This window comes from Trachemys scripta, chromosome 21 (genome assembly GCF_013100865.1).
Source record: "Trachemys scripta elegans isolate TJP31775 chromosome 21, CAS_Tse_1.0, whole genome shotgun sequence".
Taxonomy (NCBI): Eukaryota; Metazoa; Chordata; order Testudines; family Emydidae; genus Trachemys; species Trachemys scripta.
The window spans coordinates 11,416,122-11,439,632 of record NC_048318.1 but is presented as its reverse complement, the minus strand read 5'-3'; the positions used below and the strand labels follow the sequence as shown (position 1 = coordinate 11,439,632).

The 23,511-nt window shown below is 48.8% G+C and overlaps 1 protein-coding gene across 3 annotated transcripts in view; it reads left to right on the top strand.

Moving 5' to 3' along the window:
* Positions 1-23,511, top strand: part of GRIK4 (glutamate ionotropic receptor kainate type subunit 4) — a 315,293-nt gene that overhangs the window by 260,523 nt on the left and 31,259 nt on the right. For 2 of the 3 annotated variants that reach the window (XM_034754417.1, XM_034754416.1), the window contains exons 10-12: positions 548-652; positions 11,372-11,479; positions 12,572-12,775. In XM_034754417.1, coding sequence (XP_034610308.1) covers positions 548-652; positions 11,372-11,479; positions 12,572-12,775 — 417 coding nt within the window. The remainder of the gene's footprint in view (positions 1-547; positions 653-11,371; positions 11,480-12,571; positions 12,776-23,511) is intronic. The other variant, XM_034754418.1, reaches the window with a different exon arrangement.

Genomic DNA, 23,511 nt, shown 5'->3' with positions numbered 1-23,511 from the left:
AGCAGCATTTAAATCCGCTGTGTGGGATTTGACTTTCGTCATGGGACTCTTTGCAATGTGACCCCCTGTTAACACAAGCTTCGTGCAGTGCAATGGCATGGCACGGTTTGCCACAGAATCCCCAGCCACCTATTTCAATGTGACACAATTAAATACTCACTTCTGCCGCTGAGCAGTGTGAAGCCTTGGGGCCATGGAGATGGAATGAGGTTACAGGGGAGGGCAGGCTGGGGCGTGGCTAAAAAGGTAATGAATGGAACCTTCATGAGAAATGGAATTCTGGAAGCCTTGCAACTTACAAGTCTTTGTTTTGTTTGGGGATATTTTTCCCTCTTCCCTGTCTCATTTCTACTCCAGGCGGATTCTGAAAGCAATTAGAATTGTCCCATGGAAATACTGTTTATACTCCATCCCCGTGGGTAGATGTCAGAGCTCCACAGTTCTGTCCTAGCTAACTGGGTGAACAGCAGCCACGCGCAGGCTCTGCTCAAGACTATAAAGGGGAATGATCTCAATTTGGTGCTGTAACTCACTCTCTCTTGGACAGGTAGAATTGGAAGGTCTCACCGGCCACATCGAATTCAACAGCAAAGGTCAGCGGTCGAACTACGCCCTGAAAATCCTGCAGTACACACGACGTGGCTTCAGACAGGTAAGATTGGCCCTGCAGGCCTCTTCCTAGGGTCTGAACCTGCCAGGTGCTGAGTGCCTCCTAGGAGGTGCTGAGAGCCCGTCCCCACCTCCACTCCCCCTAAAGTCAATGGGAGTGAAGAGTACTCCTTGCCTTGCACAACCTGGCCCTTAGCAAGGAACAACCTCAATGCTGCTTTTAGCTGCAGCTCTCTCATTGTTCATGGCTTAGAAGGAAGTTTACAGTGAAACCTTGTATTCCCCTTTGTGAAGAGACCACCCCAAGGCATCTCCAAGCATGTTAAATTACCGACTTAAGGGACCATCTCTGCAGCATGACTAGCAACACCCAGCATCAGCCCCAGTGTGACAGCAGCCCTCTCTCCTAGAGGATAAGATTCAGTGCCTACAAAGCATGTCCTGGATACACATACACACACAGGCCATGTTTACACACAAACTTGCACTGGTTTAAACTGGTGCATACTGCTTTGTGGACACACTTATTTCAGATTAAGAGTGGTTTATTTCTGTTAATCTTAAACCTATCCCTAAATGATTTGGGGGAAAGTTACATGAGAAAGTTTTAGCAGTTACACAGGTATAGTTATACTGGTTTTACCCACAAAATAAGGACTCTTATTTTCCTATATGAGTGGCTTTTTTTCTTTTTCAGTTTAAGTTAAATCCATCGTCAAGAGACATCAGCTAAACCAAGAAAAGGACCTGTTATTAGAGCAGGCTGGGAAATGGTTTTCCCATCCTGTGAAAATGTTCAAGATGTCAAAATTTTCCCCCTCCCAAATCAGGATGAAAAATAAAAGTCTCCACAATGTTTGTGAATCAAAAATCTGAACCTTTATTTAGTTTGGGTCAATGGAAACATGTCGTTTTTGATTGTGGCCATTTTTTATGTATTTAAAACTTTCAAAACGAAAAGTCGATTTGAACTGGACTATGAAAGTCGACTAAATAAAATGAATCAAAACGATAACATTGAAACAAAATGTTTCAGTGGTTCCGACTGAATCAAAGCTTTGGGGGATTTTCCTTTTGTGGGAAATTTTGAAATTTCAGCCTTTTCTTCCAATTGGGAAAGATTTTTTTCCCCTCCCCCAAGTATCAGAATTTCCCATGGAACAGACATTCTGGTTCCTGACTAGCTGTAATAATCATCGCCTGAAACTGCTCGCCAATCCCTCCCATTGTTTGTTTTCCTCCCTACCCTGCACCACCTCCTGTATTGGTGATGGGGGCTAGCTACTGTTCTCCTCCCTGTGTATTGCTTGTATGACCATTCCCTTCTGTTGGGGCACAGTCTGACTTTCATTCATTTTCAAACCTGGGTGCCTATATAAGCAGCCAGGCTTTCAGAAGTGCTGAGCACCCACAAATCCCACTGGAGTCACTATGAGCTGCAGGAAAGCAGCACCTTTGAAAATCAGCCCACTTCTATTGATGGGCCTCAGTAAGGATTTAGGAGCCTAACTTTAGGCAAGCCATTTTGGCCAGTGAGTCTTTATGGGCACCTGGGCAGGGGTGGCTTAAGAGTGGCCCCATAGAGGAGATGACTCCTACCAACAGTAGGTGAACCCCCCCACACACACTTGGTACCTCCCCATTGGCTGGACTCTCTTGAAGATGGAGGATAATCGGGCAAATGCAGAGCAAAAGGAGTCTCGTTTCAGCCTGAGCAGAGGCTGGTTAGTGCACCAGGAAAGGCTCCCAGCAGACTAACTGATCGGTGGAATTACCAGAATCCGAATCACCTGGAGCACTGATCCACGCTTGCTTCCTTTTCTGCAAGAAGCACTTCATCCTTCCAGCTGATAGTGACTTTTTTTGATTGAATTATAGAATCTGTGTCATGCATGAGACATCTGCAGCCTCCAGTCCCTTAAGTGGTTAGTCCTTGGCATATTCAATGCATCGTATTCTCTCATGCTCTTGCATTGACACTTGGTCTGCCCTTCGTTCACTCTCTTGTGATTGCAGCACAGTGCTCGCTCATCCCCGCCTCCTCTGCTGTTGTCGTGCAGCGGCCCTCAACTCAACCCTGGTTCACTCTCTTGTGCTCTCCTGGTGGTCACCCGATGCCACTATGTCTCCTGCAGAGTCGGCCTTTTGATTGCTACAGCCTTAAGCTGACGGGGGGAGAAACTGGCCAGTGAGATTGCTTCCCCCTCCATGCGCAGACACAGAGGGTATGTCTACATAGCAGGTGGGAGCCCCAGCCACACTGCTAGTTCGATGAAAACTAGCTCAGGAATGCAAACACGTGCTGTCCCAGTTGCAGCGTAGACATTCCCCGAAGGGACTTCACACCAGACCCTTTGGTTGCCGAGTCATTGCAAGATCCAAGGAGCAATGAGTTGCGGCAGATTCTGTGCATTTGCTGCTCTCAGTGGTGACTAGGGGTATTGGTGTATTTCCAGCCTTCAACAGAGATTCAGTGTTGTGTCTCTGTGTTTCTCTTTATGGACCTCCTGGTTCTGCAGCAGAGCCGGAACCCACCACTTAATTCATTAGTGGTTGAACTAGTTACTCAACCCTTCTCTTTTGCTCGTTTTTCTTCTCCTCCCACATTGGTATTCTTGTCGTTTTAACTTTGGCAGGAAGATAAAATGGGACAGGGTGGAGGGGACTTACCTTACCATATGAAGAACATGGGAATTGCCAGATTGGATCAGACCTATGGTCCGTTTAGCAGAGTACCCTGTCTCCAACAGCCAGCGCCAAATGTGTCTAGTGAGGTGCAAGAAACCTTACAACGATAGATCTCAAAGCGCTTTACAAATGAGATATATTATCCCCATAATATAGATGGGGAAACTGAAGCACGGTGAGGGGACATGACTGCTCGACATCACCCAGCAGGCCAGTGGCAGACCCACGAATAGAACCTGGTTCTCTGTTCAGTGCCCTAGCCACTAGGTCACACTGCCTCTATTTCACACCTATCTATTTTTAATAAATAATAAAGAAGTGCATGTTTATTTAGGAGCGAGCCTGGAGAGCAAAGGGGGATTTCAGCTGAGGTTTGCAAGGAGGTGGAGAGATTCCAGAGGAAGGCCATGCCACATGGCAAGATCTTCAGTCCCACAATGGCAAGATTGTCAGGTGGAGCAGAGAGGAGGACAGTGGTGGAAGCCAGGTGCCAAATTCAGGCAGGATGATGAAGTTGATGGAGCTAAACCTGCTTACACCAGCTTGCAACTTGGCCCAGGCTCTGTAGGACTGGATGAAGCAGCTCCATGGAGGTCATGTTTTCTGGGAGAAAGCAAATCTGATATATGAAGCAGACTAGGGAGCCTCGGAACTGGGGTTTCACCTTTAATATTCCAATCTGGGCAGCTCACTGGGAAGTTACAGATCAGCCCAGTGGAAAGAACCCTGGTCTCAGAGACCACCCCTTGTCCAGAGGTTTGCCAGCTGGAAGTGCCCCAACACAGAACAAAAGCAGTGACATCTTACCCATCTCTGCCTGGGACTTGGCCTCAGGGAAGTGCTTATGTTGTTGCAGCGGCTACTTTTAGCCGTGGCTGGAATGTTGCCTGCCAGTTTCTACCTGACAGCTCTGCTTTGACACTGCCTTCAGCTCCCTCTGAGTGAGCGGCGAAATGGGACGTCACTTCCCACACGGAGAGGTCTCTTACAGCATCAGTGCCCTTTTTAGCCATTTCCCTAGTCCCATTTGTTATGAACAAAAGTGACAGATCCAAACCCGTCCATGCTAACGAGAGTAGCCATTAGGCAGGAGCCGGGGAGCAAAATGGCTTTAAAAACCAACATGATTGCTATATTTTTTAATACATTTTAAATGTGAGGGGGAGTTTTGCCATAAATATGCAGATCCTTCTGAATCTGTGTTTTGCTGAGAGCGCTGCAGTGCAGTTTTGATTGCATGGACATCCCGGCTAGTCTTACAGCTGTGTTCCTGCTCCTGGAGAATGACTGACACGATAAAGATTTTGCCATCAGTGGGCAATCACTTGTAGGGTTTGGAAGGGTGATGTAGCCGTCTTGGTCGCAGGATATTAGAGAGCTCCGTGGAGCTCGAAAATTCATCTCTGTCACCAAAAGAAGTTGGTCCAATAAAAGATATCCCCTCACCCACCTTGTCTCTCTTTTAGGGTTTGGAGGCAGACTCATTTTCCATGATGCAAAATAACTTTCTATTTGTTGAACAAAGCTAGTAAATGGTCCAGTCACATGTTCCACACACCCAGGGTCTGCCTGCAGATGACAGTGTTTAAACATGCTGCTGCAATACAATATCAAGGTGCAAAGAGCAGTTCTGCATGAAGAGCAGTGACTGGATAAGAGGCATCCCGAGGTTCCCTGTTTGTGTATCAATGATGCCAGATCAAGCTTGCTTGGTTTCCAAGTAGCGAAATGCTTTGCCTCGCTTTTCCCTAATGGCCAGTGCTGCAGACTTCCCCCTGGAAGTCAGGCTGGGTTCTTCTATCTCACAAACCCTCACCAGACGTAAGGATTGTACAGACCAAATTTTTACTTGAATTACTTCTGTTCACTGCCATTGTCTCCTAAGTACACCCAGCCAGAAACAGAGATGGTGCTGTGTGACTTACATGACCAATCCCAACCAAGCAACGTGCGTGGAATGTCCAATGGGGAGAGTCTGATAGCACAGCACAAAGGGAATGGGATTCATGAAAGATCCCACCAGAGCCTTGAAGAATAAGTGCATTCTTGAAAATCCCAGTCCATTGGGAGCAATAGGTGGAGCCAAAAAAGGCAACCTTTTCTACTGCAGGTTATGCACCATAGGCAGCTAAGTAAGTGGCCTGCTTTTCAGAGGTATCCTGTTGGAGTTAAGCTTTGCAAACAGCCCACCTGCAAGAGGTGATCAATTATTACAGGTTATGCTGACAAAGCACCTGGACAATGGAAAGCTTTGTTGGTGTTGGCTGCCTGGTCTCAATGTGTGGTGGCCTTAAATAAACCATCCCCTGTCAAAAGCCTGTCCAGGTGACCTTATTCTGCACAATACTGGTTTGTATTCCAGTGGCAGCATAATTCCTCAGCTGGGCCTCTACCTCTGAGCTGGAGGAGGCAGCCCCAACCTGCACCTCTTACCTGGAGGTCAGGCCATTGCCCAGAGGGCATATTAAGGTTAAGCAGGGCCCAGATCCACCCAAGTTACAAGCCCTCCAAGCAGGCTCTTATACCCTGCTTGCCCCATGCTCAGGCTCTCCCTTTCAGGCCCCCAAAACATGTCTTCCTCCCAGATGAAACATCCCAGCCCACCAGCCTCACCAATTCATCTGGACCCCCTCCAACCATGAAGCCCAGTTCCTGCCCAGCTGGGTACCTCTCACCCAAGTAGGAGGTGCTGGTCCAGGTTTCTGAAATCCAGTGCTGGATCCTGCAAGGTGCTGAGCATGCCTTCAGTTCTCAGGGTTTTCAAGTGGGCATCAAGGGCCCTCCAACCCCAGCAGCAGTATAAGGCTTAGAGATTAGAATAGCTCTAGTGGGCTGCTGATTATTCTCCAATTTTCCTCTTCTCAGCCAACCGTGGGAGAAATTCCCATATTATTAGATATTGAATAAATAAATGAATAGTTAGAAATCGTTTAAGTAAACCCACCAGTCAGGAGCAAACACTTGTGTCCTGGGGACAAACTGCTCCCAAGGGTCAAATTAGCTGACTTCTGTCTAGTGTTGTTTGAAGCATCCTTGTTGCCTTTTTAACAGGCTCATGCTCCCTGCCCATGTCTGTCTCTTTCAGCCACAGGGGCTTCCAGCTCATCAGCTTTGAGAGAAAATTCACCAGAAGTTGAAGCTGATCCAGCGAGCAAACAAATTAGAGACTCTCCGATTTTCAAACTCCTCGTTGCTTTTGGGCAGGAGAGCCAGGGCATTATGTGTTTAACTTTTAATATATTTATGTCATGCACTGAACGCATTTCCGTATTTAGTTTTGCTTGTGGAAATATTTCCCCAGCTGTACGAGAGCCCTCTGATCACGAGATGCCTGATAAGGCAGAAGCTCATTAGCGTGTGTCTGGGATCTGGAGATCTGACAGGGGCTGACTTTGTACGTTTCTTTTTGCTTTCTCTCCCCTGCCCACCCTTTATAAAGCATTGTAGCATCTCTCTGGGGTTTAGATTAAACTCTGGGGACTGGGATTTAAAAGGGGGAAGACGGGATATGTGTTGTAGGTGACCCCCTAGGAGAGGAAGGATGGGGAATTAATGGCAAGACTGGGATTAGAACTCACCAATCTTCACAGCCTCACCTCCAGGAGACACCACATCCCCTCCCTGAGTGGGTGTGTCTAATTATCCACTTATGTGCAAAAAGGCCTCCATGCCTTAACATAGTGTTGGGGATGGCAGGAGGGTGCCTAATTGGTATGCTGATGAGATGCAGATGAGCTGACAGATCAGAGACCCTCTGTAATTACCGCCACTTCAACCCATCAAGCCCTTTTAGCATATAAATGGCTAAGCAGCTGCCTCAGGACCTGTGCTCCTCCCTACCGACTCCCCGCCCCAGCCTCTGGTGAGGGTTCTGGGCCCGATCCTGCAAAGGGATGAGTGCCCTTGTCTCCCATGGACTTCCTTAGAGTCTGATGGTACTCAGCACCTCATGGGAGGCTCTTAGCAAAGGATTAGGCCCTCAGTAGACAACTCCTGGAGGTTATTGTCCCAGCTAAGGAACGGGTCCTGGGAATGAGCTGGGCATGGGGGTTGTCACCCTGGCTGGGGAGTGGGCTGCGGGGAGGGAATGTTGCCTTAACTGGGGAGTGGGCAGAGGTTGCCCCAAGGGGAGAGTAGGCAGGGGGGACCCTGGCTAGGAGATGGACCAGGATGGCACCAGGGATGGTCACATTAGCTGGCGAGTGGGCTGGGGTCTCCCCAGCTGGGAAGTGGGCCAGAGAGACCCACAGGTTTGTCACGTGTGACTGTTAGTCATGCAGGTTTAATAGGTGGCCCTCCACGTGTTACCTGCCAGCCCCTCTGTGCATGCTAGACATTCAGTGGCTGTGAGCAAACTGTCCTGCAAACAGGGGTCTTCCAGCATCCTTTAGAAGCAGCAGGCCTGGCAGATTTGTGCAGCCACCTCCAAGTTTCGAAGAAGTGGGCTGTAGTCCACGAAAGCTTATGCGCTAATAAATTTGTTAGTCTCTAAGGTGCCACAAGTACTCCTGTTCTTTTTGCGGATACAGACTAACATGGCTGCTACTCTGAAACCTCCAAGTTTCTGTTCTGCAAGGGATTCTAATCCCCCCTCCCCCTCTTTGGGCTGATAAGGAGCCGTTTGCCAAGTGCCTAATTATGTCTCCTGCGGGAAACCTCCCCTACCTGTTAGCATCAACAAGGCTCTTCAAATGCAAACTCTCTTTCTCAGGCATGAGAAGTGTGTTTGTTGGGGTGTGTGATGAATGAACTCAGCAGGACGCTGCTTGCTAATCAGAGCTCAGAGGAAATCCACCTTCATTGCTCTGGAGGTGCCTAGCTGTTTCAAGGCATGTTCAAGGCCAGCTTTACCCTGGTCCCTAGTTGCAGGGGTAAAGATGGGGGCGGGGGGAGCTTGTTGCCTCAGAAGATTACAGAACGGTCTCACCATGTCATCTCTCCCTGGCATCACCTGCTGGGCCTGCGGGGAGCCGCCGAAAAGGCATGTCATGAAAATCCTTCGTTTGAGTGGTGTTTTGTCACCTTGTGCTTTAAGGGGTTGGGAAGCTCAGGCTCGTTAGTGCCGATCCCTGTCAACCAGGGGAATTTAAGGGATTGAAGGAGTGGGACTGGAACACCAGGCTCATCTCATGTGAGCTGGTGGCCATTTTCTATGGAGATGATAAACCTGTGTTGGTGTCCCACATTACGATAACTCCTTTGTGGGGCAGCGAAGTCAAGAGACCTTGTCTGCCCAGGGAGGTTAAGGAGGGATGCAGTCAAGGCTGCTGTCTTGTTCTTCGCAGGTTCAGCTGCCCTGTCTGGATGCACATTATTTGTATCACAGTAATGCCTTGAGGCCCTAACAGAGGTCATGGCCTGAGTATGGTAGGTAGTGTACATACACCTGGTAACAGTCAGTCCCTGCCCAAAAGAGCTTACAATCTAAATAGGCAAGACAGACAAAGGAAGGGCAATTATCCCCATTTTACAGAGGAGGAAACTAGATTAAGTGACTTGCCCCAGGCCACACAGGGAGTCTATAGCAGAGCCAGAAGTTGAATCCAGGTCTCCTGAGTCCTTGTCTAGTCAGGGTACATCTATACAGCCCATGGCAGCAAGCCTCCCAGCCAGGGCCCACAGACTCAGGCGTGTGGGACTCACTTTATGTAGCCATGTAGACGCTGCAACTCAAGATGTAGCTCGGGCTCTGAAGCCTAGGGTAGGGGGTGGGCCTCAGAGCCGAGCCTCAGCCTGAGAAGCAACGTCAAAGCTCTTTCCAAACCGTTATTTTTAGCATGGTGGAGTGAGACCCACACGCCTGAGTCTGTCGACCCAGGCTGGGAGGCTCGCTGCCACAGACTGTGTAAACATATCCTCAGGGTCTTAATCACAAGGCCGTTTTACCCAGTTGTGGATAGGGTATCTGATTGTTTTCTGAGGTGTATTGAAGAGATTTTGTTGGTGGTTCTTTATGTATATATAAATAACCATATATATATGTATGTATATATATATATATATATATAATGATTAAAATTACCTTGGCATCTGCATTTGAGAGAGAAAAGATCTGAGAATCCTAGTAATCTTCCAGTACATTAAACTTCAGAAACATTGAGCGTTGTGGGGAGTCAATTAGTGCCATTACTGTACCATCAAGGGAGTCAGTACCAAGCACAGCACGGAGTGGGAATAACCTTGGCATATCCATGTATTTAGCCTCAGTGCTATGCTACAAGAAGGGTCAAATCATCTGTCATGCTAGAGGAAGAGGAGGCAGTCAATTACAGCATGCCAGCAGGGAAGGGAAGAATCTGACAACAGCAAGAGTTGTTAAAATTAAAGATAATCTGTCACTAATCTCCAGTTATCAGATCTGACAAAATAATGCATTACTGAGAACTGATCGCTATCTTAGAGAAGCAAGAGGAGAGGGAATGTTGTCTAGTCGTTATAGCAGGTGACTGGGGCCTTGTGATAAAGTCCAGTGTAGCTAAAATCCATCGTGTTACACGAGTTTAAAGGCTTGATCCTGCATCTATAGACGTGAATGACAAAACTCCCATGGACTTCGGTGCAGCTGTGCAGTCTGCCCCAGACTGATTATTGCACTCAGCCAAGGCGCAATGAAAGCCGTTTCAGTGCGTCTATATTAGGGGGTTGCACAGATGTAACTAGATTGATTTTGAGTTAAACCGAGGCTGATTTTCTAATAGAGGTCAATGAGGTCTGCTTGGGTCAGTACTAGAGCATCGTGGAACAGATGACCTTTGCTACAAAGAGTTCCTTGCAGGCACCCAAACATTATGGGGTCATCACCTAGCTAGTAGGGCAGCAGTACAAGAAAGACAACTCGCCTCAGCAAGGTCAAGGGATTTACTCCACAGTCAGCTCTGCAACAGTCCGAGGGCTGGGATCTTATAAGGCGCAGAGAGGCTTCCCAGTGGGAAAGGGACACTGCCAAGGGTGGAATGGATGAGGCCGGCTGCCTGTTACATGACCTTGTTGTGGTATTCTCCTGGACATGCATGTCCTAGCGTCAGGTAGGATTTACATGTCTCTTCCATGGCGTTGGACAGGAAATTGGTTTTAATGCAATAACACCGAGGTTTGGATTGGTTGGCTTAGTCTCCGTGTAGAATTGTTGGGGCTGATTGGCCTAAGTGCTGTAGTTTGGGGGGTTAATTAATCTCCAGGCGGCAGTGCGAGTGGGGGCTCGGGGAGATTAGTCCCTGTGCAGTGCTGCTGAGGCTGTGGGTTCGTTTCTAAGCACGTTGTTAAGGTGACACCACATGGCAGGGTTACAAGACGTTGGTGTCAGCACTGTACCGGTTGGGTCTGATATTTGGTAATGGAGGCCAGGAGCTTGCGATGCTACTTCCTGTAGGGCTTATCCTCCAAGGATCTCAGAGTACTTTTCCATGACTTGAGTCTATTGGCCCCCTTTGAGGTCAGTCATGTATTGTGATCCCCTTCAGATGGGCAGCTGGGAGGGAAAGGCACTCGCCCAAGGCTGCCTGGTGAATCAGGGTCAGAACCAGGAACAGAATATCTGAGGTAAAATGCTGGTGGGGAGAAAGCACTGTGGTTTCTATGAGGATGAATCACGGTTGGGAGTATAGCATTGATCCCACCTAGCTACCTTGGGCTAAAACCACAGGGCCTTGTCTCCACTGGGATTTCACAGCGGGATAGCTCAGGTGCATAGTTATCTTGTGTTAAAAACACACCAGTGAAGACAAAGCTTTAGTCCGGGCGCATCAAATAGCAGTCAGCACCCATCCCTCTCCTGTGCACCTCTCCGAATCAGGCGCCTGGCTGTGGTCACAGTATAGATGCCTGGATCAACCACTAGCAATTTGAACCTGGGTGGTTCTTAGCGTGGTGGCACGGGTGGCGTGTGCCAAGGCTGCCTACCAGCGGCATAATCTCTCTGCCATAATGTTGGTGGGGTGCACTGTAAAGGTAATGGAGCGTTAATAAATATCTTTCACAGGGCTGGCCTGATCCTTGTCAGACCTAGGAGCCTTATGGTAGGCGCGTATGGTAATTTGCACTGTAAATTTCATTATTCTGCTCTTTACCTCTACAGATTGGCCACTGGCATGTTTCTGAAGGACTTACCATGGACAACAGAATCTTCTCCTCCAACATATCGGATACTCTCTTCAACACCACTCTCATCATCACCACCATCCTGGTAAGTGAGGGGGTCACCGACAGTTCCCGTTAGCTCTTCTCCAGCCCGGCGTCTAGGGATGTCATTCTCAATCAGCCAGGATATTATTCCCTTCTTCCACCCCTCCTCTGCCCCCTGCATTCAGCGCTGCATGCTGATTTCATAAAGAACAGACGATCAAATCTCTAATTACAGCACTGAGGACAATTTATGACAGTGTAATTAAACTCAAGTTGATGTTTCATATGGAAATGATATTTGATGAGTTCAGAAGCAGCTGGGGAGAGGGCTGTGATGGGGATAAGTTGCAATTTTAAATTCATCTCCGAGTGATGCTCTTGTTCCGGATACAGCAGTTAGATGGGGCGGGAGAATTGTCCCTTCTCTCCATAAAAATTACTAAAAATGAGTAAGATGAAGATAATTGGAATAGACTGGGACTGTGAGGGTGCAGCCACCACCATCCTCACCTTACCAAGTCCTTGTGCTGCCTGCCCCCCATCTTGCCCAGAGTTCACTACCCTCCTGAGTATTTACCAGTGCCCCTGCTGCTAACACATACACACCCGCTGGAGCTGGTTCTGTGGGTCCAGATGAACTCTGTTTGAATCAAGACCCAAAATGCAGCAGACGTGTCCTTATACTGTCTTACACACACCAGCACGATTTAGAGCAGCCTTGAGGCTGCTCTAAATTATTTCCAGCTAGTTCAAGATTGCTGGAACTGTGGCCATGCCCTAGAATGCCCTCTACACGTTGGTAGATCAGACACGTCCAGAGAATTCCACCAACACAGGAAGGACCAGGAGCAAATGTCACAGAACTACCTACACTTTCTTTATACCACCTAAGGATTTTCCTAGGCAAGCAGAATCCACAACTGGTACTTGAAGCCAGCTTTTGGTCCCCTCTTGCACCCCAATCCCACGAGGAGGTCAAAGGGACAGAGCAGGACTGAAGATCTGGCCAATATCTTTTGCCAGAGCTCCTGCCTCCCATGGTACTTCCCAGTGAGCCCCCTTCATCAGCCCCGCATACTGATTCACGCTAAATGCAGCGCTGTTGTGATCCCATGGCTAAGATGGGAATGACAGCTGCCCAGTTTCGATGCAGGAAAACCCTTATTTAATGCTGAAGGAGAACCAGCAGGCGCTGGAGGGGAATGACCGCTATGAAGGCTTCTGCGTAGACATGTTGAAGGAGCTGGCAGAGATCCTGCACTTCAACTACAAGATCCGCCTGGTTGGTGACGGGGTGTATGGTGTGCCCGAGGCGAACGGCACCTGGACTGGAATGGTCGGAGAGCTCATTGCTCGGGTGAGTGAGACAGCCTTTATAATAGTTAAATAACTCAACAGCAAAGGGCTTCAGTACTTATAAGGGATCATAAGATGATGAAGATGATTGTGGTTTTATTCAGTAAATGAGAATCTGACATGAAGATCTGCGTTAAAAGGGGTTTTTTCATAATTGTAAATGCATTTTAACTCACTGCGACAGTGTTCCTAGTGGTTAGAGCAGGAACTAGGCCTGCTGGATCCTCCTTGCCTTTGCTGCGTTAAGGAATGTGATTTAGTGGTTGGAGTAGGGGCCTGGGAGTCCTGAATCATTCCACGCCCCCCCCTCACCCCCCCCCCATGGAAAATTGCAATGTTTCATTAAAAAGAAAAGCACATTTTGGAAAAAACCCCCACAAGTTTAGGGTTTTCAGGCAGAAAGTTTTTGATGGAAACAACAATTTCTGCAAAAAAGCAGACACTTTCTGCAAAAGCTTTTGTTTAGCTGACAATCAAAGTTCTCATAGAAAAACAGTTTCAGCAAAAACTTTTCAATGAGCCCCATGCTTTGGACCCAGCCCAGGCTCGCGTTGGGGGGGAGGGATGTTATCTGGTGGTTGGAGCAGGAGGCTAAAAGTCAGGATTCAGGGTCTAGTTAGAACAGTGCATTAATGAGGGCAAGGCGAGTGAGGCACTTGCCTCGGGTGCAGAAGGTGGTGGGCGCAGAAAGTCTCTCCTTTGGCAGCAATTCGGCGGCAAGCTCTTCCCTCCGAAAGGGACTGAGGGGCTCGCTGCCGAACTGCCGTTGGTCGTTGGCAAGGGAGAGGGGCAGCACGTCCAGCTCTTCGGCGGCGGGTCCCTCAGTCCCTCTCAGAGGGAAGGACCTGCCACCGAATTGCCGCCGAAGAACAACAGCAATTCGGCGGCAGGTCCTTCCATCCGAGAGGGACCCGCCACTGAAGAGCCGGACGTGCCTCCCCTGTCCCTTGCCTCGGGCGCAAAAATCCCTAGTTATGGCTCTGAGTTAGAAAGGGCCCTGGGAGTCATGACTGCTGGGTTCTGTTCCTAGCTGTGGCCAGGAATGTTGTCCTGTGGGTGGAGCAGGAAACCTGAGGTCTCTGCTGGGTTCTGTTTCTGGATTTGCTAGTAACTCTCTGCATGTGTGAGCGTGGGCAGTCTGTGTCACCTCTCCATCCTTCAGTTTCCCCCCACTAGCAAAAAGGGATAATTATCCTTTCTTCGGGACCCTGAGGCTTAAATAAATATGGTTTGGAAAATGCTTTGAGGTCCTTGGTAAAACCAGGTACATAAGAGTAAATGATTAAGAGCGGTATTATCAAAACCTGTATTGGGGTACATCTACACTACAGCGGGGAGTCGATTTAAGATACGCAAATTCAGCTACGTGAATAGCGTAGCTGAATTCGACGTATTACAGCCGACTTACCCCATTGTGAGGACGGCGGCAAAATCGACTTCTGCCGCTTTTTGTCGGCGGCGCTTACTACCACCTCCGCTGGTGGAGTTAGAGCGCCGATTCGGGGATCGATTGTCGCGTCCCGACGGGACGCGATAAATCGATCCCCGAGAGGTCGATTTCTACCCGCCGATTCAGGCGGGTAGTATAGACCAGGCCTCTGTTTGCTTGCTGGCTTGGTGTTATGGGGGTGCTTGTGAGAACTGGACTGCAGAACTCAGCTGGTGGAAATCACCATAGCTCCATTAAAATCAGTCTAAGGTAGTTATCTGGCCCCTGTCACTGTAGTAATTGAGTGCCTCACAATCCTTAAAGTGTGTCCACACGAACATTTAGCTTGCAGCAAGCTGGCTTCGTTAGCCCTCTTTAATCTACTCCTGTTTCAAAGTGGTGGAGGTCAAAGCACACTAACCAGCAGTTAGCACACGTCAGCAGGGTGCATGCATTGGGGACAGTTAGTGTGTGGCAGACTAGATTCACGCCTCAGTTTGCCGCAAACTAAATGGTCTTGTAGACAAGCCCTTAATGTATTTATCCTCTCAACACCCTTGTCCCCATGAAGTAGGGGAAGTACCATTATCCTGAGGCACAGAGTTTAAAAATGATTTGCCCAGAAAGTCTGTGACAGGATGCTAGCTTGAAAGAACTGCTCTAACTCCTAAACCATCCATCTTCCCCATGGAGATATGGAAACTGACCCCAGCTGCGATTCTGGCCTCTTATTTTTTATTTTTTGTATTTTTTGTCCGATTGTTTGCAAATCCTCTGGGCTGTTGGCAGAGATTTTATCCATCTCTAGCTATATATAAAACAGCGCTGCGACATTTCTTTTGGAAGGTGCGGAAGAAGTCATACAAAGCAGTGTGTGATCTCGGTAAACAAAGGGAAGAAAGAAACACGCCTGTGACATTTTTGGCCTACTAACCTTGACGGCGCCTCTCTGTTAAATGCTAACTGCTGATTTTTGGGGACATAAGTGTTTGAACCACCTCCGCACAGAAACAAAGTATTTATAACTCATTTAACTCTAGTTCAGGAGGGTTTTTGTTCCTGTGCCAAGAGGACCGAGCTGGAGAAAACAGAATAAAGAGAAATGCATGCTAGGCCTTGTTCTTTCTAGGCCAGAGGCTATTGGAATCTTTCAGTTGCCTTCAGTGGGCTTTGGTTTAGAACTGTCTCTCCCAACCCTGCCAGTATCATGTCTAGTGTTTTTCTCCAGAGCAGCTTCAAATGCCTTTTCCCTTGATAGATCCAGCAGCCAGATAGCACTCATACTTGAGGACGGTTTATTTTTCCCCTGACATTCAGCACAAATGTAATTTCCTTCTTAATTCCATCTCATTGTTTCTACTCAATCCACCCTCAGCGCCTCTAGCAATGGAAATGGGAGGGAGGATACTTTCTCTGGGTTTATTCAGCACATGGGCTCTCGTACTGAAGTGCACATGTGCCGCTTAGGTGTTTGTGGGACACCCAGCACAACAGGACAGTGGTCCGTGACTGGGGCTCTGAAGCACCACTCGGATGGGATTGGTGCGACCCCAGCCCTGACAGCATGACCTCGCCTGCACCACAGGTGTGAGATCATGCCTCCCGGAGAATGCCATTTTGAGGAGCCAGCGGCATGACCTCGCCTGCACCATGCAGGCCAGCTCCTGCAGGCATGGGGGGATCCCTGTGCTTTTCAAAATGGCGTCCCCTGTGCGGGCTACTGGCAAAACCATGTCCAGTTTTGTCTCAGTAGCAAACAGGGGACAAACTATTTAAAAACAGGACTGTCCAGTTTAAAACCAGACGAATGGCCTGTCTAGGCACGACTGCTATAGAAATAATAATAATCATTCACGAGAGACTGAATAATAATTCACTTGGCAGAACTCCCAGTCTAGACACCACTGTACCTGCACTGTTGCACGTCTCTAGCCAGATACAAATTTTCTTGCCTTTTTAAGGCCGGGGAGGACCATTATGATTATCCAATGCAAGAGGGGGCAGTGGTCCTAGTGGCTAGCAACTGGACGGAGACTCTGGAATCCTGGATTCTATTCCTGGCTCTGTCATTGGCCTGCTGGGTGACCTGGGATTAGTCCCCTCAGCTCTCAGTGCCTCAGTTTCCCCATGTGTAAAATGAGGATAATGCTACTGACCTCCTGTGTAAAATGCTTTGAGATCTATAGATGAACAGTGCTATGTAAGAGCTAAGTATTATTATTATTTATTATGTAGTCTGAACTCCTGTATACTAAAGGCCATTCACCCAATGTCTGCCAGGAGCTGCACTGTACAGATCACACTGCTCCAATGTAAATCATTCCTACACTCGAGGTTTGCACTTGTGCAGCTAAGCAGTGGCTGCAACGCCAGTATAGACAAGGCCTAAGTCAAAGCCACCCAACTCTGCTGCTCACATCCCTTCCCATTCAAAAGGTCTGAAGTATTCCAGTCCCGTGCCTGGATCCCAGCTCAGAGCAATTTGGGAAGAGCAGCTCAGCCCAACTGAAATTAAGTTCACAGCAGCAATAGGGTTTGTATCTCATTAGTATTTAGGACAGAATCTAAGCTCTGGTTTCTCACTGAATTGGACTTAGTCATTTCTGAGCACACACACACGCATGTGTGTGGGGGGTTTGTTTTTTTTTTCTTTTAAATAAAACATGCACGTTTGCTTAGTGAATAAAACTGCAAAAGTACCTTAGCTTCAAGGGGACTGATTTGCAGCCCACCCTCTAATTTTACAGGCAGTTTTGCATCGGCAGGTTTTGTGGTTGTTGGGTTTTTTGCATCCACAAACGTAAGCACTGATCCTGCAGATGCTTCGCGCTCGGCACCTGAGTGGCCCCATAGATGTCAGTGGGACTACCCTCGTGTGTAGAGTTAAGTGCATGGCTAAGTGTTTGCAGGATCTGAGCCTTAGTGGCCATCACCCCAAATCGGGCTCTGTAATGCCAAAGAGGTAAGATTTTGGAATGTGACTTTTCTTGGTTGATCTGGTAGGACTAGATGAAGAGGAAGTTACCCCACCCCTGAATGATTATCAGTAACAACACAGGGTAAAGTATCAGAGGGGTAGCCGTGTTAGTCTGGATCTGTAAAAAGCAACTGAGAGTCCTGTGGTACCTTCTAGACTAACAGACGTATTGGAGCATAAGCTTGCATGGGCGAACACGCATCCGACAAAGTGGGTATTCACCCATGAAAGCTTATGCTCCAATATGTCTGTTAGTCTATAAGGTGCCACAGGACTCTGTCGCTCAACACAGGGTAAGATTGTCAGTCAGCCCCTTCTTGGCCCCTGTACGCTGGATGAGAGGGCTAAGGTGGCGTAAAGGAGCCTTAAATAATCCATATCTGGCCAGCAGAGGATTTTCACAGCATAGTCCCTGTGGGTGACAGAGGGAAGGCTGCCCTCTGAGGATCCCCTCAAAAGCCCTGGCAGAATTGAAGCACTGGGCAGGAACCCTGTGGAGATTCCAGGCAGAACTGTGGCCCCCAGGGCAGCTCCGGGAGGCTGCCAGACAGGTCCCCAGAGCTATCTAAATTATTCCAGGGGCCTCTCCAGCCTCCAGCTCTCAGAGCAGCCCAGAATCAGGGAACAAAGGTTTTTAAAGCCACCGTAACCCCTTCTAGGATTGCACCCCTTGACTGAGTTCTGTGCTGTTCAGTGAGGAATTTTCCATAGTAGTTCAGACCTCTTGTCCTTCAGCTATGTTACCATACCTACAACAGTGGCCAATACCTGATGGTGCAGAGGAAGGCAAAGCACCTAATTGCTTATGCAGTGATGTACAATGGTTAGAGGGTGATTCCTTCCTGACCCCTGCAGGAGGTCTGTTAATGGCCAGAAGCATGAGATTTGGTTACCATGCTCTTAGCCTAGGAAGGTCAGAAAATTATCCATCCCTATTTTAATATCCTGCTACAGTATTTGACTTGATGACACCCAGCCCCTGGGGCACTGAATCTCCACAGAGCGGCTAGATGCTGGAAGAAAAAAGTATTTCATTGTATTGCTTCTAATTTAACCAGCCATTGATTAAATCTTTAGTGCTGGTAATTCTATTATGGCTAATTCTTCAGGGCCCTAAGATATGACTGAAAAGGATGCTATAGAAATACAAGTTTGTTATTGACCCAAATAGACAAGTACATATCTATCGACCTGCACGCAAAACTAATTAAGAGCTGAGGAACACGCAGACAGGATGACTCAGGCGATTAGTGAAAGGGCCATTGTCTTTCATATGTAGGTCAGCAGTTTGGATCCAGCTCAGGCCAGTGGTCACATAAAATTGTTACCGTCTGATGGCTGTTTGACGGAGGTGAAATTAATTTGGGAGGACTCCACCCAGTTCTTAATAAAAGTATCCGTATTTCCCAGAAACCACCCCGCTAATAGGTGCTGGCCTCCTTTCTCGTCCTTAGAGGTGCGGTCAGGACTGAAGTGCAGTAGCAAGACAGCATCAGACCTATCTTTGCTATTCCTGTCCTGTGGCTGGATTGAAGACTTCAATCTCTAGTTGTCAGGCTGACACCTTGTATGAGCACTGACTATTACAAGGAAACAGGAAAGAATAACAGAGCTCGCACATTGCTTAGTGTTCAGTGCCCCCGCCTGCAGGGATGGGCTGAGAGAATGTCTTTCTTTTTTTTTTTTTTTTCCTTTTACAATATCGTCTCTCACTTTGAGTCCCTGATGATTCTCTCATCCTCGAGCCGGAATGCATTCACTAGCCTGATACAAGCCAATAACTGTATTTTCAAGGCAATGTGACAGCTTCCCCTTTATTCTGACACAACTGCATTGGCTGCCTTTTGGTAGCGAGTGGCTGGCTAGGCTCAGTGTCTGTGCGTCATCTTGTGATGAGACTTCAGGGATTAACTCCCGTGCTGTGACAGCGCTGGGGAGCAAGGTTTGCTGTGAGGGATTCAGAAGCAACAGCTATCAAAGGCTTCCAATCCACCTGTCTCTCATCCCTCATTTTCATAAAGAATGAGGCTAAACTAAGGGACAAGTTACTCACCATGCAACTTAATCAGCAGGAACTTAAGCTGCGGCTCGCTACAAGTCACCCCTGTCGTCCTCATGGCTTATTTATTATATGTGTTGCGGCGGCACATAAAAGGCTCGAATCAGGGACGCGGAGTAGACAGTCCCTGCCCCAAAGCATTTACCGTCTAGGTTAACAACAAGATGCAACGGGGGGAGGAAACAAACGGCTAGAGAGGGAGGACAAGGTAACAACCGTACGAGCATGTACCCCGGCAGACTAGCTGTGCACCCAACGTCACCTACCAGCTGCTGTAGGTATCATTTCAATCATCTCTCAAAAGTGCCTCGTCGTGGGTACAAGAACAACTCTTAGGGTTAGCTGCGATGGGCCAGGATAGTATCTTCCTATGGGGGTGTGCAGCACCCAGGACAATGGAGGCCTGGTCCTCTGGGTGATACCATGCTATCCTGGGGGTCTCGATGGACCATAGCAACATAAGAAAAATGATAATGCATTCCAACAAGGTGGGACAATAAGACCACTGTGGATCTTATAAAGCTCGTACTGACTTCCCTAGGGGTCCCACTGACCCTCTTAGAGAGGAGGGGGCAGCAGAGGGTGGTAGGTGAAAACACAAGGTTGTCAGCTCCAGCTCCGCAGCTTGTACTCCAACACAAGCCTGGCCCTGCAGCACCACGTGCACTAAGATGCCCTGAGTGTGAAAGGGACAAATGCTGTCGATTATGCTGTGATCAAAAACATTTGGCAATGGATGGCCTGGCAGGACTGCTGCCAGCCAATGGAGCTTTTCCCTGCAAGGTCACGGGGTTGAATCCAGCTCCGGTCAACAGCAATCCAAGTTCTTAACACTTGATGATTGCCTGGAATATCAGTCCATTTCCTCGTCAGAAGTGTGACTATCACCACAATGGGCACCTCAGCAGACAGGCCAAAAATTGAATGGGCCCTAAAAATGGAATTCCCCTCTAGATGAAGGCTCATGTTCATTGATGTATTGGAGATACCTATTTTGTGGCTAAAGAGAGGATGTCAGTCTCCCAGGTCTGGCCTTTCGCCAGCATGAATTTTGCTTAAAAGTGGAGAGGGGAGAGGAAATCAAGCACAAAGCAAACTCTTTAAAAACCAGGTGAAGTGCCGCTGGCAGGTGGGACAAACAACCTGCATCCTCCCCTCCACTGGGTAGCAGTTTGTTCTTTACTTCGCAGTACCATAGGGTGTTGGTGCCAGTGTTCAGTTAGAAAAGCAGGGCGGAGGGATGGGGGATGTAGGGAGTACATTCGCGTGATACTGCATTGGCGGATCTGACTCATGTTAAAGCCAAATAAGACAAATAGGTTGAGGGGGTGGAAAGAAGAGACAGAGAGGATAAGCAAAGGGAGGGTCACCGTCTAAGGAAGAGTCTGCTGTGTGAGCCATGGACTCCGTGTGACTAATTTTGTCAGTATTCCAACAGAGGTGTCTTTAATTGCCCTGCGTTACATCCTGCAGAACTCTCCTCGCTCTCAGCACGTTGAGAGTCACACCGGGCTGCTTCTGGTCTTTACTTTGAATCCACAGTAGAGCCCAGAGGGCAGGTAGGCAGAAAGCATCAGTGCTGCTTTAAATAGGACCAGACCCTCTAGGATAGTTCACTTCCAGCCAACCTGGCTGCTCCCCGTGCCCCGTCCTGAACACCTCCTTGGAAGGGTGGGGTAGATCCTTGCAATCAGACCCAAACCTGACAGGACCTGAGTACAAGTGTCAGGCTCCGATCGGGTGCAATCCGCACAGCACGCACTCAGGCTTGGTTCGGATCAGCCAGTCTCCCATCACAAAGCATGCTGACCACACCAACCCAACGGGACCCGACTGCATCCCCTTACGTTTACGGCGGGCTCTGAAATGAGGCCCAAGCAGACTTTTGGTGTAGGTCACCCTCAACTCTCATTCACTTCAATGGACGCTGAGAGCACTTGACACCTCGTAGGACCAGGTGAGACTGAAGGGCTTAGAGGATTGTTAAGGGAATGTGGAGTGTTTCACTGTTAGGCCCCTGGTTGAATCCAGCCCGCCTTGGAAGCGAGCTCTGTCCCCGCCAGTGGCTGTTCGGTGCTCTGCGTGAAATTGTCGTGTTGCTGTTCCCAGTGGATAAGCATCCACATTCCACAGTTCTTCACCCTTGTTGCTGCCAAGGACTGAATGGGGCCACCAGGGCTGGCTCCAGCTTTTCTGCCGCCCCAAGTGGCAAAAAAAAAAAAAAAAAGACGAGTGGCGGCACTTCGGCGGCAGCTAAATCGTGCCTCTTCTTCAGCGGCAGTTCAGTGGCGAGTCCTCCCTCTCTTCCTCTTCGGCGGCAATTCGGCGGCAGCTCAAAGAGGAAGAGAGGGAATGAGGGACCCGCCGCAGAATTGCTGCTGAAGACCCGGATGTGCTGCCCCGATACCGGATGGAGTGCCACCCCTTTGAATTGGCCGCCCCAAGCACCGGCTTCCTACGCTGTTGCCTGGAGCCAGCCCTGGGGGCCACAGACTCTGGATTTTGCTTCCATTCCTGGAGATGGTGACTCAGCATTGGAGTTGAGAGACGCTGCTGGAGGCGGGGCTGGGAGAGAAGCTTGTCCTGCTACTGATCTCTGTGCTGTGGCTGAAGCAGACTTTCGCCCCTGGGGCTTTCAGCCTATTGCCGTTCACAAGCCGGCGATTCATACACGCCCTTAAAAACAGCAGTTCGGAGGGACTTTAAATAGTCCCTCGCTTCAAATGCATGTAACAATATCAAGTTCTAGGGCCCAATTCTGCTGCTCCCTTTGACTACAATGGGAGCTGCAGCAGGTTACTGTCAAATGCAGTGGGCAGCTGGAGTGTAAACAATCAGTACATGGATCCATACAGACCAGCCACACCTCCGGTGCAATTCGGCAGATTTGATCTGGTCGGTCGGAGCATCACATGTTCCCTTGCAATGCTGAGCACGCTCTAACCACCAGCCAGGTGAGCAGGCTGTCAGCTGAACAAACTCTGCTATTAAAAACTCCTCGTCCAGCCTTGGGAGCCTACAGAGAGCCCCGCTGCATTGCAGCTGCATTGCAGACAGCGAGGAATGTAAAGCTGTGTCTACACTAGAGAGCCTGGGCCGACATTGCCCCAGTGTAGACGCAGCGTAGGCTGATGGAAGGAATAAGAACACCACCTCCCCGAGTAACATTAGCTGTGTCCAAAGCAGCTCTCTTCCATTGGCACAGCTATATCTACGCTGGGGTGGAAGGGCTGTTGGCATAGCTTTGTCACTAGGGTGTGTGTTTTTTTTCACCCCCTGGCTGACATAGCAATGCCTGTATCAGTTTTAAGTATCAATCGAGCCTCAATATATTTGGTGGGATTGGGTGAAGGGGAATAAAGGCAGTGAGAAATAACCATCCCCCCAAAATGCTAGACTTGGAAAACAGTTTGGATGGCACGAAACAGGTGAAAGAGGCAGGGTGCCACCCCAGCTACTAGGAGTTTTGCCAGATTAGTTTTCAGATCCCCTCCCCTTGCAGCCAGGACCTGGTAGTTCAGAGGCATCAAAAAACCCATAGGAAGGTGGGGAATATTAGCCAAAGATTTCAGACTCTTTAGAAAGGTCTGGGGTCGGGGGAGAGGGGGTTACAGGTGGGATCCTTGGGCCATAAGAGCAGAGAAAGCACAGGAGCACGGCACAGCTGATTTCTGCCAGCTGTTGGTGCTGGCAGGATGCCTCACGTGGGAGCTGGAGGAAGAAGTGTCCACTTGGAGCAGCTGAGACAGGCGGGGGTGGGGAGACTGGGCCAGGCATTACCCACTAGCAGATCAGGACCCCACACACCTTTGCTCCATTGCTGTTGAGAGTTTCAGGTTCAGTTATAGAGGGGGGTAATGATTGGGCAACGCTGCTTTTGTCCAGACTGGTTCTCCCATCACTAACATGGGGTGTAAAAATATCGCACACTCGCAGCCACTCCCTCAAGTGCTGTGGTATCGTGCTCTATTCCCTCCCACCCTTAGGCAAACCAGAATGAAAATTTTCCCCTTTGATGGACTCGATGGGTGATGAACCATGGAGGCTTCTGCATCTAGATCATCTAGGTCTTCAGCTGGAATCAAGCCTGTTTCCATAGTGATTGAAGGTAGTTGCCATGTGATGGCACTAATTGGCCCTTAGTTGACAGTCTTAAGAACTGAACGAGTCAGGAAGATTGAAGCACCCTTTTCCATCTCAGACATGGTCCAGGGGCGAAGCACATGTGTGGGCACTGCAGAAGGAAGCTTGTGCTGACATTGATCATCCTGT